The sequence below is a fragment of the Aquarana catesbeiana genome, linkage group LG01, assembly GCF_042186555.1.
Source record: "Aquarana catesbeiana isolate 2022-GZ linkage group LG01, ASM4218655v1, whole genome shotgun sequence".
In the NCBI taxonomy this organism is placed as follows: domain Eukaryota; kingdom Metazoa; phylum Chordata; class Amphibia; order Anura; family Ranidae; genus Aquarana; species Aquarana catesbeiana.
In genome coordinates this window covers 683977058-683993920 of record NC_133324.1, presented here as the reverse complement: position 1 = coordinate 683993920, position 16863 = coordinate 683977058, and the positions used below count along the sequence as shown (strand labels likewise).

The 16863-nt window shown below is 38.5% G+C and overlaps 1 protein-coding gene across 4 annotated transcripts in view; it reads left to right on the top strand.

Annotated features, from left to right (window-relative positions):
- PDE5A (phosphodiesterase 5A) overlaps positions 1-16863 on the top strand; it is a 267395-nt gene that overhangs the window by 33415 nt on the left and 217117 nt on the right. For all 4 annotated transcript variants that reach the window (XM_073603315.1, XM_073603298.1, XM_073603307.1 and 1 more), the window contains exon 2: positions 9648-10221. In XM_073603315.1, the coding sequence (XP_073459416.1) occupies positions 9648-10221 (574 nt within the window). The remainder of the gene's footprint in view (positions 1-9647; positions 10222-16863) is intronic.

Sequence of the window (16863 nt, the reverse complement as noted above, 5' to 3'; positions counted from 1 at the left end):
TTGATCAATCCTGATGTACTGACGGACTAGCTTATTGCTTGAGGCCCAAAAACGCCAGGACAGTACAAATACCCCCCAAATGACCCTTTTTTGGAAAATAGACAGTCCAAGATATTTATTAAGAGGCATGGCAAAGTTTTTGAAGTTGTAACTTTTTGGAAAATAAAGAAATTAAGATAAAAAACATTTTTTTTTTTACATACTGTTACCCATGTACTGTATGGCCTGCTTTAATCTTAATTGTCTATTCTTTAGTACTGAGAGATCCAAATTACAAAACCATAAGCAAATTATTTTTTAACTCAAATTGCCACTGAAATTTTTCAATGGAAATGGAAACCTGTGATTTTTTGCCCCTATTCTGACATACTTATGACTAGTCTATGGATCCAGATGCAGTGTTAATTTTGTCGACTAAAATAACTAAAACATTTTAGTCAACTAAATGAATACTATTTTAGTCAACTAAAATATGACTAAAACAATTGAGATGACTAAAATACGACTAAAACTTAAATGGAATTTTAGTCAAAAGACCAAAATGGGACTAAAACTAAAATGCCATTTTAGTCAAAAGACTAAGACTAAAACTAAATTGAAATTTGACTTCAAAATTAACACTGGTCTGTAGTGCATGCTCATACCTCAATACCATAAATAAAATATTAGATTTTTTCACTCCAGCAGTATATAATGAGTTTGGAAATGGTAGAGAAATGTTAACTAATGCATTGCAATTTACTTACACCCATTAGACTTTAGGTGATTAAAATGAGTTTTAGTCAACTAAAATGTACTGGAGATTTTAGTCGACCAAAACGTAGGACATTTTAGTCGACCAAAACGTAGGACATTTTAGTCGACCAAAACGTAGGATATTTTAGTCGACCAAAATGTAGGACATTTTAGTCGACCAAAACGTAGGACATTTTAGTCGACTAAAATTTACTGGATATTTAGTTGACTAAATACGACTAAAACTAAAACAATTGCAGAAGACTAAAACTAAAATGCCGTTTTAGTCCTAAGACTAAAACTAAATCGAAATTCGCTGCCAAAATTAACACTGTCCAGATGTTCAAATTTTGGAGGGGAACTTCTTGAAGCAGTAGTTGTGGTCACTGTCTTACTATTGCCAATCGGATTTCAATTAGTCATAGCAGAAATTTCTGTGCCAAAGTAGTCTGCCCAAAAATCAAATAGCTTGCAGCTGTATTACAGTGTTTATATGTTCTGTATAATAATAGGGAATTTAAAATGCTGGAAACCTAGGGGGGGTTTCTTTATCATCCCTAAAGAGATGTTTTAAAGTAATTTTGAGTGACTGTTTTGAAACTTTGCATTAACTGCTGAACTAAAATATAGGTCCCATATATACTGCAGGGTCTTTAAGGCTCGATTCACACCTATGCATGTTGCTTTTGAGCGTTTTTGGAGGTTTTTTTTTCATGCTTGCCACGTTTTTTGAGCAGCGTTTTTGCCGCGATTTGCGTTTTTTTTTTTTTTTACAGTCTTAAAAAAAATTAAAAAAAAAAAAAAAAACGGCAAAAACGCATCAAAAACGCACCAAAAACGCTGCAAAAACGGTGCACTTGCGTTTTTGATGCTTGTCCATTGAATTCTATTACATGCAAAACGCTGCATTTTGCATGAAAAAAAGTCCCTGACCCTTTCCAAAAATGCAGAGAAACAAAAAGGCATTGATGTGAACATGTTCCATAGGAACCCATGTTAAAAAATTCCTGTGCATTTCTGCAAAATGCAAAATGCATCAAAAAACGCGCTAGTGTGAATGGAGCCTAAAGCAGCGTGGGTAAAGAAAGGAAATTTAGTTTTGGAGATCAGCTATCTAGCATGTTAGTAGCCCTCCTAACCTCAGGATGAAATTATTAGAATGTAAAATGTACAATTCCTGCTAAAAGCATTTACACCTTCACGTTATTTCATATTTTATTCTCATAGAACATTTGATAACTGAGGAATATTTTTTACACTAAATGGCAGAAATAGATTCTTTCATGTCAAAGTGAAAACAGGTCCCTACCTGTAATTGAAATAAAAGAGTCTATTTCCATTGACCAGACACAATTAAAGTGGTTGTAAAAACAAGGTTTTTTATCTCAATGCATTCTATGCATTAGAATAAAAAGCCTTCTGTGTGCAGCAACCCCCCTCAGCCCCTCTAATACCAGAGCCATGTAGATCCAGTGATGTTGCAGGAGTGTCTCGGCTTCCCGCAACTCCAGTTCTCATTGGCTGAGACTGGTGCCATTGGCTCCCGCTGCTGTTAATTAAAGTCAGTCAGCCAATGAGGAGAGAAATGGGGCAGGGCTGGACCACGGCCCCATATCTGAATGGACACACAGAGCTGCGGCCTGCATAACAAGGTGGTTGCTGTGGGGGCACTCAACAGGAGGGAGGGGTCAAGTGGAGGATCTGGGCTGCTCAAAACCACTGCACAGAGCAAGTAAGTATAACTCATAGTTTGTTATTTTAACTAAGGAAGATGAGATTTTATAATCACTTTAAAACAAATTAAGTATGCAAAAACAATCTCTCTCTCTCTCTCTCTCTCTCTCTCTCTCTCTCTCTCTCATTAAAGCAGTGTTCCACTTTAAAAAAAAATTAAAAGTCAGCAGCTACAAATACTGCAGCTGCTGACTTTTAATAATCGGACACTTACCTATCACAGGGTCCAGCGATGCGGGGGATCGAAGCCCCGCTCGTCGCCTCCTCTGCTCTGCAGCGCCGGCATTTTAACTGTGGGCACCCGGCTGTGGCTTCACAGCCGAGCACCCACTGCGCATGTGCGAACCGGGCCGCGCGCCGTGACTAGCCGCGCAATCATCTGGGACCTGTCACATGTCCCAGATGATTGACAAGAGGGAGGGGAGAGAGGCAATCACCCTTCCTGCGCCGAGGGAAGTGAGGTCAGGAGCCCAGGCGCCGAAGGAGGCAGACTACGAGGGACCCCCTAGCAACAGACATTTAGAGTTGAGTAAAAAAAAAAGTTTTACTCCAAATGTTTTTTTTTTTATTTTTTTTTTAAGCACAGTAATAATTTTTTTTTTTTTTGGGTGGAATTCCACTTTAAACATTGTAATTAAACACAGACTTTAAACAGAGAATATATAAACAGGAAGATTTGAGAGTCAAACCAAGTACTGCAAATCATATATCTCTCTCAATTATTTTTTTATGGATTTATAGCAAAAATAATAAAGACATACATTTAAACATCTAAAAGAAAACTACCAAAATCAAAAGCAAATAAAACAAATGTTAGTAGATTTCACATAAATTGCAGGAACGCCCAATATTTCACATCAAATAATGTCTTAAGCATGTATAGAGAAAACCTGCCAAGTCCTCTCAAAAGCACTTAAACCCACATAACCAGTGCTTGAAATCGCACTTGAAATCGCACTCCATTGCAAGTCATTGCAAACCAGGATAAAGTCATCTAATGTATGGAAAGTTGGATATGACTACAGTAGTAATATATCTACCCAAGATAGTTGTTTGGTTTAACCAAATAAGCTTCATAGACTGTCTTTAAAACACATGTATATTCCAAGTTTATGTGAAATGTGTGCTGCACTTATAATAATGTATGAGTAATACAATACAAACATTATATGCAAAATAGTCCAAAATAATAGGCATGACAAATGCCCAAAAATATACAGTATCCAGACGGATCCTGTAAGTGGAGGCTGCAGTGGCGCTTGTTCTACCTTGCATTGTGAGTGCATATTTTTTTATATGGTTTTATCAATAAAATGTAAAATGGTGAGCACTATATATCTTCCTTGCCTTGAGGCTGCATTCACACCTCAGCGTTTTGGCGCTTGAAGCGCCAAAACGCTGGAGGAGAAAAAATCAATTAATCTCTATGAAGATAGTTCAAATCTCCACTCCAAGTAGCCTGAAGCCAAACGCCTGGAGCTTTTTTTGTAACTCAAATCGGGCAGATTTGAGCATTTTTGTTGCATTTTTATTCCCATAGAAATGGATGGAAACGCGCCATTTGAGTGTTTTCGTGCGCATTTTGTGTGTTTTGTCACGTGTATTTGCGCGATTTTCTGCTAAAATTTAAAAAATTCAAAGTAAAATAGTAATAACATATGAATAAATAAATGTAAAATGAATACATAATGAACAAAAATTATCATAAATAATAAATAAATAAAATAAATGAATAATATGTAATAATATGTAAACAATAAATAACCCCTACCCATAAAAATATAAATAAATTATTATTGTTATTATTAATAATAATAGTAATAATAATTATAATAATAATAACAATAATAATAATTATTATTATTATTTTAATAATTTAATTTTTTGTGTTAGGGTTAGGGTGTTTAGCTATTTATTATTATTATTATTATTATTATTATTTTATTTTATTTTATTTTTTTAAGGGTTAGAGGTTTAAGTTAGGGGTTAATTATTTATTTATTTATTATTACTTAGTATTCATTTATTGAATTCATTTATTATTAATAAATTATGATTATTTTTATTTATTTGTGTATTCATTTTACATTTATTTTTTCATGTATTATTATTATTATTAGTAGTAGTAGTAGTAGTAGTAGTAGTAGTAGTCATAGGCGTGCGCACAGGGTATGCCAGGTGTGCCTGGGCACACCCTAATCATTCTGTGCTGCACAGATTGCCCCTGCTGTTTGGCTGCAGAAGAAGGGACTGGGGAATCTCTGTCTTAAAAGTGAGATATCAGGGGTCTGTTTAGACCTCTGATATCAAACCAAAGCCCCCCCCCCCCCAATGGAGCTCCTAAAATATATATGTACACATACACACGTGTGTTTGAGCTTTGGGTGCACACCCTAATGCCATGGTCTGCGCACGCCTATGGTAGTAGTAATAGTAGTAGTAGTAGCATTAACACCTTAACAAAAAAAAAATCCTCTTTTTGTCTTTGTATTATCTTGGGATTGGAAGGAGCATGCTGATTTTGACCTTTGTATTGGGGGCCGTTTAACCAAGGTGAGAATACGACTGAGTGGGGCTGGTGAAGGTGCACACTTGAAAGGAACATTTATGACTTCACAAGGACATTTGGAGATATATTTTGGCTTTTGTCACACATATTATTTTGGACTAAATTGCACAATTTTCCCGTATAACTTTGTTCATATTGTGTTTATTCATACATTATTTTAAGCACAGCACATTTCACATATACTTGAATGATTCACTGATCATTATGTTGTTTGCAACTTATTTATTGAAGTTAGTTGTGCACAGATATTTTGCATACCCATTTGTTCGATATCCATGTTATTCTGATATCCATGATATTAATTCTGCATCATACATTTCCTATGTCTGCTTTGCAAAGTCATTCCAAATTCCTTGTAATAATTGTATAGTGAGGCCAGGAAACGTGTTGAAATGGTTGCAGTGTTGAAGATGCTGAGGTAGACAACACAGGTAATGCTTATTAACTGCGTCAATGAATCGGAGAATATGAAAATACTGATCACAGATCTTCCCTCTTGGCTGCCACTTATAGGCAGAGCAACACCACTGAGTGTACAATGAGTAAACTTCAGGTCTTTTGCAGTGATGTGAATCAGGGAGATCATTTTTTGCAGAAAAATAGACGTGCCTAATGTAGTTTGTCTTCGATCCAGTTGGACTGATATTACTAACGTCCAGGCATGGAAATAAAAGTGTCCATAAGTGCTGGGCAAACTGGTTTGGGGCTCTTTGGAATAGCTGGGCATATGTTTCTTGATGTCTTTTACCATGGTGAGTGGCTTTCTCAGAAGGGCTTACCTGATTGATCTCAATGCATGTTTAACCCCTTCATGCCGACATAACACATACACTATAATACCCAAAGTATAGGGACACCTGCCTTTACACGCACATGAACTTTAATGGCAGCATTCCAGTCTTAGTTCGTAGGGTTCAATATTGAGTTGGCCCACCCTTTGCAGCTGTAACAGCTTCAACACTTCTGGGAAGGCTGTCCACAAAGTTTAGGAGTGTGTCTATGGGAATGTTTGATCATTCTTCCAGATGCGCATGTGTGAGGTCAGATGCTGATGTGAAACCGGAAGGCCTGGCTCGCAGTCTCCACTATAATTCAACCCAAAAGTGTTCTATCGGGTTGAGGTGCAGGCCAGTCAAGTTCCTCCACCCCAAACTCGCTTATCCATATTTTTATGGACCTTTTTTTGTGCACTGGTCAAAATCATTTGCTGGAGGGGGGATTATGGTGTGGGGTTGTTTTTCAGGGATTGGGCTTGGCCCCTTAGTTCCAGTGAAGGGAACTCTTAAGACGTCAGCATACCAAGACATTTTGGACAATTTCATGCTCCCAACTTTGTGGGAACAGTTTGGGGATGGCCCCTTCCTGTTACAACATGACTGCGCACCAGTGCACAAACAAGGTCCATAAAGACATGGATGGATGGAGGAACTTGACAGGCCTGCACAGAGTCCTGACCTCAACCTGATAGAACACCCTTGGGATTAATTAGAGCAGAGACTGCGAGCCAGGCCTTCTCATCCACATCAGTGTCTGACCTTACAAATGTACTTCTGGAAGAATGGTCAAACATTTCCATAGACACACTCCTAAACCTTGTGGACATCCTTCCCAGAAGAGTTGAAGCTGTTATAGCTACAAAGGTTGGGCCAACTCAGTATTAAGCCCTACTGACTAAGACTGGGATGCCATTAAAGTTCATGTGAGTGGAAAGGCAGGTGTCCCAATACTTTTGGTAATATAGTGTATATGCGGCCTCACTGGACTGGACTTTTTGCCATGGGGCCGCATATATGTGTATTTGTCTTTGTGCTGGAAGCACGCCGCACAACATGTTCGTACTAACGATCAGGACCTGGAGCTCCTGATTCCAGGTCACCTGATCGCTGTTGTAACCTCTGATTGGCTACCACAGTGATCAGTCACTGTGAAGCCTGCCCCTGTGTTTCTCTATCTGTGAATGTATCGTATCGTTCTCTCGCAGAGAGAAAAAAAAAGTGTGTGAAAAATAATATAAAAAAATAATATAAAAAATACCTAGATCAAGGCTTGATCTAGGTCAGTGCAAGGGTTAGTGTTTGGGTCAAGACAATGGTCAAAGGTCAGGTTCAGTATATTTTGGACAATTTTTTTTTTTTAAACATTTTTTTAAATTAGTATCAGTGTCAGTGTGTTTTAGGTAGGACGAAAAAAAAAAAAAAAGCAATATGCGCACTATTGTTTCTGAGCTGTCATTTCAGCCTCAAATCCAATCGTTGTCAAAAGTTTGTAGAATTCACCTCCGTAACATCTCTAAAATTCACCCCTTTTTAACAAATGAAACCACCAAGCTCCTCATTCACTCCCTTGTTATCTCTCGCCTTGACTATTGCAACTCCCTTCTCATTGGCTTACCTCTCCATAGCCTATCCCCTCTTCAGTCTATCATGAATGCTGCTGCCAGACTTATACACCTTACCAACCGCTCAGTGTCTGCCAACCCTTTCCTCCAATCCCTACACTGGCTCCCAATCACCCAGAGAATTAAATTCAAAATACTAACCACAACATACAAAGCCATTCACAACTCTGCCCCGAGCTACATCACCAATCTTGTCTCCAAATATCACCCAAATCGTCCTCTCCGCTCTTTTTAAGACCTCCTACTCTCAAGCTCTCTCGTCTCCTCCTCTAATGCTCGTCTCCAGGATTTCTCCAGAGCCTCTCCCATCCTCTGGAACTCGCTACCTCCATCTATCCGGCTATCCCCTACTCTTGCTACCTTCAGGCGATCCCTGAAAACTCATCTCTTCAGGAAAGCCTATCACGTCTCTAATTAATATCTTTTACCACTTCCATCAGCTCATTCCCTACAGTTACAACCTTTTGTACCACCTGCCCCACCCTATTAGATTGTAAGCTCTTCTGAGCAGGGCCCTCTTAATCCTCTTGTATTTTATTGTATTATAACTGTATTGTCCCCCTTTTATATTGTAAAGCGCTGCGTAAACTGTTGGTGCTATATAAATTCTGTATAATAATAATAATAATAATAACATATATATATGTGTATCGCTGCGATCGCCAGGAGCAGGAAAATATATTTTGGGTTGTTCTTTGGTAGTAGGTTATGGTAGTGACAAGAAATATACAGCTAAATTTAAAAAAAAAAATTTTATACTATTTTGGGCCAGTTTCCATTTGATAATGAAACAAAAATCAGGCGATATCCATTAACATTTACCATCAAATGAAAGTCCAATTTGTCCTGAAGAAACAAGGTATAATCCACCTGGATGCACAAATTAGTTGCGGATTTGTATTAGTGGATTTGCCTTTCGTAAATAACCCCCAATATTTCCCAAGACTGAAGGAAATATTGGGCATTCTGGCAATTTATGTAAAAGCTACTGACTAGTTTTTGATTGGCTGTACATCCTTTTCTTATCTATATGATAACCACAATTACACTGGACCCTGTTACTCCCTTTAGGGATCTTTGGATATTTTTAAATGTGTGTCTTTCTACTTTTTGCTCTAAATTTAGGAATAAATAGTTAAGAGAGATATATAGTTTGCAATAATTGGTTTGACTTGTAAATCTTCCTTTATACATATTCTCTGTTTACAGACAAGATGTAATCACTGGAGATTTAATATTCTGTGATAATAAAACCTGAAAACTTCTAAGGGGCCAAATACATATCATAGAAACTTTAGGAATCTAACAAGCTATGCAATCAGAAATGTTGGAATATATTGATTAGAAAGCATTTTTTTTAAATTGTGGCTCTGGCCAATTTGTACCCCAATTATTATTCATTTTACAGTGCTCAAAACACGTTTTAGCAAGCAGCTTTTTGGGAAGAAGAGTCTCTTTTTTAACAAAGTCAGTGCTGGTTCACACTAGAGCAACTTGGGATCCGACTTGTAAGTCCTCAAGTTGCCCCAAGTCATTGGACATAAGAAATGCCATAGAAGTGATTGAGTGCCGTCTTACTGTATACTACTGAAGTCGCTCCGACTTCAGAAAAGGTTCCTGCACTACTTCAAGGTGACTTCTAGGCAACTTGTTCCCATAGATTTCAATGGAAGTCGCCTCCAAGTCAGATCTCCATCTATATTGAAGCGACTTTACAGGAAAAAGAAAAGAATTTACCCAGGTACTCCCCACGTTTACCCAGGCAACCCCCTCCCTCCCTCCCTCCCTCCCTCCCACAGAGCTGATTATTCTGTGATTGGCCACAGCCAAAGTCACCTGTCCTGGAGGCGACTTTAAGTCACGTTGTAAGTTGCTCGGTGTTGCACTGAAGTCGCCTCCAAATCGCCTTGCAAAGTCGTGCTGTAAGTCGGGTTGCCCCTGTGTGAACCGGCACTAATGGCTATTATTTGCAAAAAAAATGTGCCTGAGAAACTCAGTTTGATTCAGTTGTATCAAATGTAGGCTATATTTCTTCATTGTTTAAATGACCCCAGCCAAATTACAGGCAGTACAGATGCCATGCTTTGGATCACAGTTCCTTTCTGCAAAGGTTAAGGATTAATGATCACTTTAAATATTTCATGCTGACACTTTACATCAATCACATGCTTCTGCATTATGAAATATTTATCAGTTTTCTCTCCTTTTCAGAGAAATGGTCAATGCATGGTTTGCTGAAAGGGTTCATACAATACCAGCATCAAAAGAAGGAGGCAAAGGCAATACAGAACATAACCAGCAGGCCACTTCTTCTGAACTCACCAATCAAGGGGCACCAGTAAGAAAGATTTCAGCTTCGGCATTTGACCGGCCTCTTAGGCCCATCGTGGTTAAAGACTCTGAGGGAACGCTGACATTTCTTGCCGATTCAGAAAAGAAGGAACAGATGCCTCTGCAAACCCCCATTATATCGACTGCAAGCGATCAGTGCGCAAGGCTTTTGGAACTAGTGAAAGATATATCAAGTCACTTAGACGTCACTGCCCTTTGTCATAAAATTTTTTTACACATTAATGAACTTCTATCTGCCGACCGATACTCCCTTTTCTTAGTGTGTGAGGATAGTTCCAATGAGAAGTTTCTGGTCAGCAGACTTTTTGATGTAGCTGAAGGCACAACACTGGAGGAAGCTTCAAATAACTGCATTCGTCTGGAGTGGAGTAAGGGCATTGTAGGCTATGTTGCAGAGTATGGACAGCCTTTGAACATAAAAGATGCATATAAGGTAAGATAAAGAATTCTGGGACTAAAGCAAAACTATGGAAAAAATCACAAATTACATATATAATGCAGTCTGTCAATAGCAATAACAAAGATGTATTTGTTTTTCTGAGTCTCCCATGTTACATTGTTTTTTTTTTGCCTGTTTACAACTAACAGGTGCTCACAGCGATCATCTTTTATAATTTGTAGTTATAAATTTTATCCCCCAAAAAATAATTGTTTCTGTAACTGCTTAAAAATTGTTAGCTGAAGTTAGAATTGAATTTGTAAGTCACTTATTTAAAAGCCATCTACATCTGCTAGTCCATTTAACTCTATACTCTCCACAGATGGATAATGCTGCTGTCTAAGCCTACAATTAATGATTCAATTGTCTTTCCTGCAACCATGGGTTAGTGAAGGGGAAATGCTTCCCGTGGAGCTCTTGTGTTCTCCCAGCGCGGGGGTGCAGGGGGAGCCTTCCCAGCCGGGAGAGCACACAGTGATTAGCGCCAGAGGCTATAGTCGCATGGAAGATATGACAGGCTGTTGTACCCAAGTTGATTGATTGATCAACTTGGGTACAATCAGCCTGCCCATACATGGTTCGAATCTCGGCCGTTTCAGCAGGGATTTGGACCATCTATGACCGACTTAAGTATGGCTGCTTTTCTTCTTCTTAGATACAGTAGCAAGTGTAGACACCCTAAGGCAGGAAATGTGTTGCTGGCCAGATCACCAGTTAAAAATAAAGGACAAAAACAAAACAAATTCAGCCACCACATTTAAGGACTGGAAAGCTGCAATATATTACATTTTTGTTATTGTGTTTATTTATGCTTTAACCTCTTAATACCAGAGGCTCCCTGGCCTTTAAGAGTTTTCTGATGTCGGGAGGAGGAGCAGGGTTTCTGATCATGTGACCACTGTAATTGGCTATCACAGCGGTCACATGACCGTAAAGCTCCTGATCGCAAGTAGAGATCAGTGAGCTTTCCGTTAGCCACTGGTATCTGTGCCGGGAGCGCAGGGTGTGTGCTCTCGGCACAGCTCTGTTTATGTTCTGGTACACATATATGCAGCCTTAGGGTCCATCTGCCATATATACATACCACCAGTTTGAATGGGTTAAAGTAAAGAACAAATGCAGTAAGTTATAGAGCTTGGAAAGTAAAACCTAAAGCAGATGAAAACCCCAATTGAATGACATTTATCATCTTAAGCATCTTAAACAGTTGCCTTGTGTTTCACCTTTCACACATTTCACCTTTTTTAACCCTCAGTGCTGCTGATCTCCTGCATCACATTTGTCTACATGCATGCACTCCAGCAGCTGTTTCACATCAACTACAAGGGTGGATTTCCTGATGCATTATACCAGTGGAACATGCCTATGTTATGTGTATTGACACAGCCTCTTGTATTATTTATTGGAGGAGTGTGGAGAAGGGTGACAATGCAGGAGAACAATTAGGAAATGGGCAGAGCAATGTCACCCTATAAATGGAAAGTGTCTGCACAAGGGTATTCATTGCAGGGTTACCTAGTATTATATTAATAAAAGCTGTACATGTAACTTTACTTTAAAATTACATTAACTGGTTAAAGTTTATGTGAGATTTAGGAGTTTCCAGTATTGGAGTTACTACATTATTATTTTTCAAGGTATTTGTGTTAAAGAAGCCCTCCAACTAAACAAAAGAAGTAATGTTCTTCTAAGGCAAGCTCTCTGTTGATCAATAAAATACAACTATTGAAACATTCTCAATCTAAATATATTTTCTCACTATGCTGGTATATTTCATAAGGAAGTGTAAAGTGCAATGACTATGTGTGAAGTGCAATAATCTATGCACTTTGTACCGCTTTATTAAATAGCCCTGTATGTGACATGTCTGATAAATGTCTGATTATTACATTATTAATACATTATTTTTACTTTGAGGTTGTTGTGTATTGTCTTTAGCACTATTGCCACATAGTTTATGTGCTATTTGCCAGTTATATTTTAGTACAGACATCCAGTATTCTTGTATCTCTGCCATGTAATTCATTTTGTTTGGTGCTTGAGTATAATGATATGAATGTGATATTAGCTCTTCTGTGGGTGTATAGAAGGGTAAAGGATAAGAACTATTAACAAGTTCCTCTGAATAACATTACTCACAAAAAGTATCGATACGATCAGTTAGTTTGCCTGACCTTGGCTTGGTATCAAGAGATCTCTGAAATTTTCCCCTCTTAATAGGTGATAGAACAGTACTCACTGGCATATTCAAGCCTTTGGGTATCTTTTTATATCCTTTTCCATGTTTATAAAATTCTATTACTTTGTTGCGTAGGTTATTTGACAGTTCTTTTAAGCTCCCCATGGCTCAGTATCTAGCCTTCTCAGTGCATCCACGTGAGAGCTAACAAAATCATTGACTATTTATACACAGATACTAATTGCGATTTAAAAAGCCACAGATATGGGAAATTAACCTTTAATTGGCATTTTAACCTGTGTGTTTTACCTTGTGTGTCTGTACCAAGGCCAAACATCCCTGACAATGATCAGGGCCATTTGGGTGATTTCTATTATCACCACTGGAAGACCCAGTCCTTTTCTGAAACTTTTTTTGTTTGCAAGTTTAAATTATTTTTTGCTAGAAAACTACTTAGAACCCCCAAATATTATATATATATTTTAGCAGAGACCCTAGAGAATAAAATGGCAATTGTTGCAATATTTTATGCCACACAGTATTTGTGCAGCAGTCTTTTAAACGCAATTAAAAAAAAAATACACTTTAATGAATTAAAAAAAAAAAAGCTAAACAAAATAATTACCCCAATTTTTTGGTATAATGTGAAAGATGATGTTACACCAAGTAATTGGATACCTAACATGTCATGGTTTAAAATTGCACATGCTTATGGAATGGATAAAAAGGACGGTATTTAAAAATCTCCATAGGCGACATTTTAAAAATGTTTACAGGTTACCTGTTTTGAGTTACAGAGGAGGTCTTGCCCTAGAATTCTTGCTCTTGCTCTAGTGATTGCAGTGATACCTCACATGTGTGGTTTGAACACTATTTACATATTTGGGCACGACTTAGGTATGAATTTGCTTCTGTATGCTAGCATAGAGGAATGGGGTTCAATTTTTTTTCCTTATTTATTTTACTTTTTATTTTTACACTGTCAATTTATTTATTTTTTGATCACTGTTATTCCTTTTACAAGGAATGTAAAAATCCCTTGTAATAGAAATAAGGATGACAGGTACTCTTTATTGAGAGATCTGGTGTCAAAATGACCCCAGATCTCTCATTTACCTTTAAAAGCAAAAGGAAACATAAACATTTTTTTTGCATTTTGACTTGACTTTGACTAAAAAAAAAAAATATATATATATATATATAGATAGATAGATAGATAGATAGATAGATAGATAGATATGTATATACATACATATATACATATATATATAGCTATATATATATATGTATATATATATATAGATATATATATCTATATATATATATATATATATATATATATATATATATATATATATAGAACCACAAGTGATGTCAGACATTGCTCCGGTCCCCCCAAAGACATAGAGACGAGTGGCAGCCATCCTGGCCTCACTCGACTTCCTGTCCAGCAAACAGCTGCATCAGATGGGGCACCCCCCCGCCGCTTCTAAAAGAGTGATCCCACGGCGAATCCACCTGCGGGACCGCTTTTATCTGATGCAGAACCGTCCATAGTAAAGAATGATACCAGGGTTTTGCCAGCTAGCCATAGCTGCTGCCTTAACACAGGTATTAAATGTCAAAGTAATGATGTATTTTTACTATGGGCCGTTTGGCAAGTGGTTAAAAAGGAGCCAAACAACTTTGTGATAATAAATGGCTTCATATGATCACTATCTTTAAATAAAAAACTGTTTTTTTTGGCGCGATCAGCATATTTTTTAATATCAATGCCAAAATTTCACAATTTCTGGCATGGTGTGCAAACTTTGTATATGTAGAGCAGCCTTTTTCAACCAGGGTGCCTTGAGGTTTCTTCAGGGGTGCCTTGGCAAAATGTATAAAAATTGGCCCAAAATTGTATACAAGCTGGTGGGTGGATGAAACCTGCCTTTTAGTTACACAAAGCCACAGGTTTTCTTTGTGCACCATTACAACCTTCTAGCTGCCAACATCCTAATGACCAATTACATCATCAATAGATAAGGAGGATGTTAGTTGCCTACATGTCATCCTTGTTTGGCCCTCCCTTGCCTCTCTCCATCAGCTTTGGGGTCTCATTAGCTGAGTGATGGAGAAAAACTGAGGGAGAGAAGAAACATTGGAATACTAGTCAGTACCAGTTTGCAAAAGTGTATTTGCTTTGGAAGAATAAATCACCTCTAACGATGGGTGTCCTACATGTGTGGATGTTGCTGCATTATGTAAAGCTATTAGAATAGTTTTTACATTTTAGAATGGGGTTCCTCGAGATTGTGTATAATTTTAAAGGGTGCCTTGACTGAAAAAAGGTTGAGAAACACTGATGTAGAGAACAAGTTATGGGTATAATTAGCATCCCTCCTTATGGGTTAACTGTAAACTGTTAACTGTATCTCTTGTTTATCACCTCTAGTGAAATACTTAATAGTCTATACAAATTACAATAAATCAATATACAACAGTTTACATAATTTCTCAACGTGTTCTTCTTCAGGAGAATTGAGAAACTGAATTTCTATCCAGTGCAGTTACTTACTATTGGCTTTGACAGTTTAGACTCCTTACCATGCGTTATGTTACTCTGTAACAGATGGAGGTGTTAGCAGGGTTGCTGCTAATGTGAATTTCACAAAGTTGACCTGCTCTTGGCTGTGAGGTCCCTCATCCAGACACGTGGACAAGACAGTGGAGCGAAGTATAATGAATCTCAATCCAGTTATGCTGGAGAAGTTTGTTTTCTTTAAATTTCCACAAACATGATTAGATTGCACACAGGATTGGATGTTTGAAGTGAACATTGGTTTACTTCACTTTTCAGAGTAAAATTCTACTAGTTTATAGATCAGCTTTCTTAATTGCAGGGGAAAAAAATGACACACATTCATGTATAGACACTAGCAGTTCTTTTTAGCACTCATCATGCACATGATCTTTTAGACTGGAGCTCTTTAAAAAGTACGTTCCAGATACTGTTGTCATGCTTTCTTTAAAAGACCACTGCCAAGTGCCAACATCATACAAAGAACAGTCTTATTTAATAGACTGCTGTTTATTGAGGAATTTGACATACAAACAGCTGTAAATGAAAAAATAAACACTACTTTCAGCCTATATACAGTGCCTTGAAAAAGTATTCATACCCCTTGAAATTTTCCACATTTTGTCATGTTACTACTTAAACCGTAAGGCCTCTTTCACACGGGGCAGATCAGTGATGATCCGCCCCGTGAACACACGCTGGCTCAGCGGGGATCGCTCCGCCGATCCCCGCTGAGCAGGAAGATGACAGGTGCATCGCTGCACGCTGTGCAGCGACGGACCTGTCAGAGCGCCGCTCTCCCCTATGGGGGGATCGGATGATGACGGTCCGTAGTGTCCGTCGTCATCCGATCCGATCCGAAAACGGAGGGAAAAGTAGGTTTTTCCTCCGTTACACTTTTCGGATCGGAGCGGGGTCGGATGTCAGCGGACATGTCACCGCTGACATCCGACGCTCCATAGGGATGACTGTATGTACGTTTTTTATCCGAAAACGGATGGATGAAAAACGGACATACGGATCATCCGTGTGAAAGAGGCCTAAATGTATTTTATTGGGATTTTATGGGATTGACCAACACAAAGTGGCACTTTTGTGAATTGGAAGGAAAATGATGAATGGTTTCCCAAATGTTTTACAAATAAATATTTGAAAAGTGTGGCGTGCATTTGTAATCAGACCCCTGAATCAATACTTTGAAGAACCACCTTTCGCTGCAATTACAGCTGCAGGTCTTTTTCATAGTTGCCAACATAGTAAAAAAAAAATGTGGGACACTTTTGTGGCTGTAGGCGGAGCCGTACAATAATTAGGGGCGGGGCATTCGTTTGTATGCGTTGCTTAGGAAAAATATACAAGCGCGCCGCGGCAAAAAATGGGACGTGGTTTACGCAACATAGTGGGCATGGCTTAAATGGGCGTGGCTCAAGAGGGTGTGGTTAGAGTCTGAGATGAATGAGGGATGGAGAGGGAGAAAGGGGGAGAGGGGGAGCGGGAAATGACGGGACAGCAGCCCCAGATCCTACACAATAAAAATATGTGTATTCTAGAAAGTTTAACAATCAGCAGATAAAGATACTCCAAACACCTGGTGTTAGCACTTCAATCATCCCGGCACCATGGTTGTTATGGTGTCAGGATGATTGAAGTGCATTATTTCTATTATTACATTGTAATATAAAATGAAATCATTCAACTCACCATAATGCAGAATCAGTGGGATCCCTGAGCGTGTCACTAGCCACGTCGCCTGCCACCAGCTGTCCGTCCTTGCATCAGATGTCCCAGCAGAGTCCGTCCTTGCATCAGGTGCCCCCAGCGGAGCCCCCCCTTACATCAGATGTCCCCAGCGGAGCCCCCCCTCACACCAGGAGTCCCCAGCGGACCCCCCTCA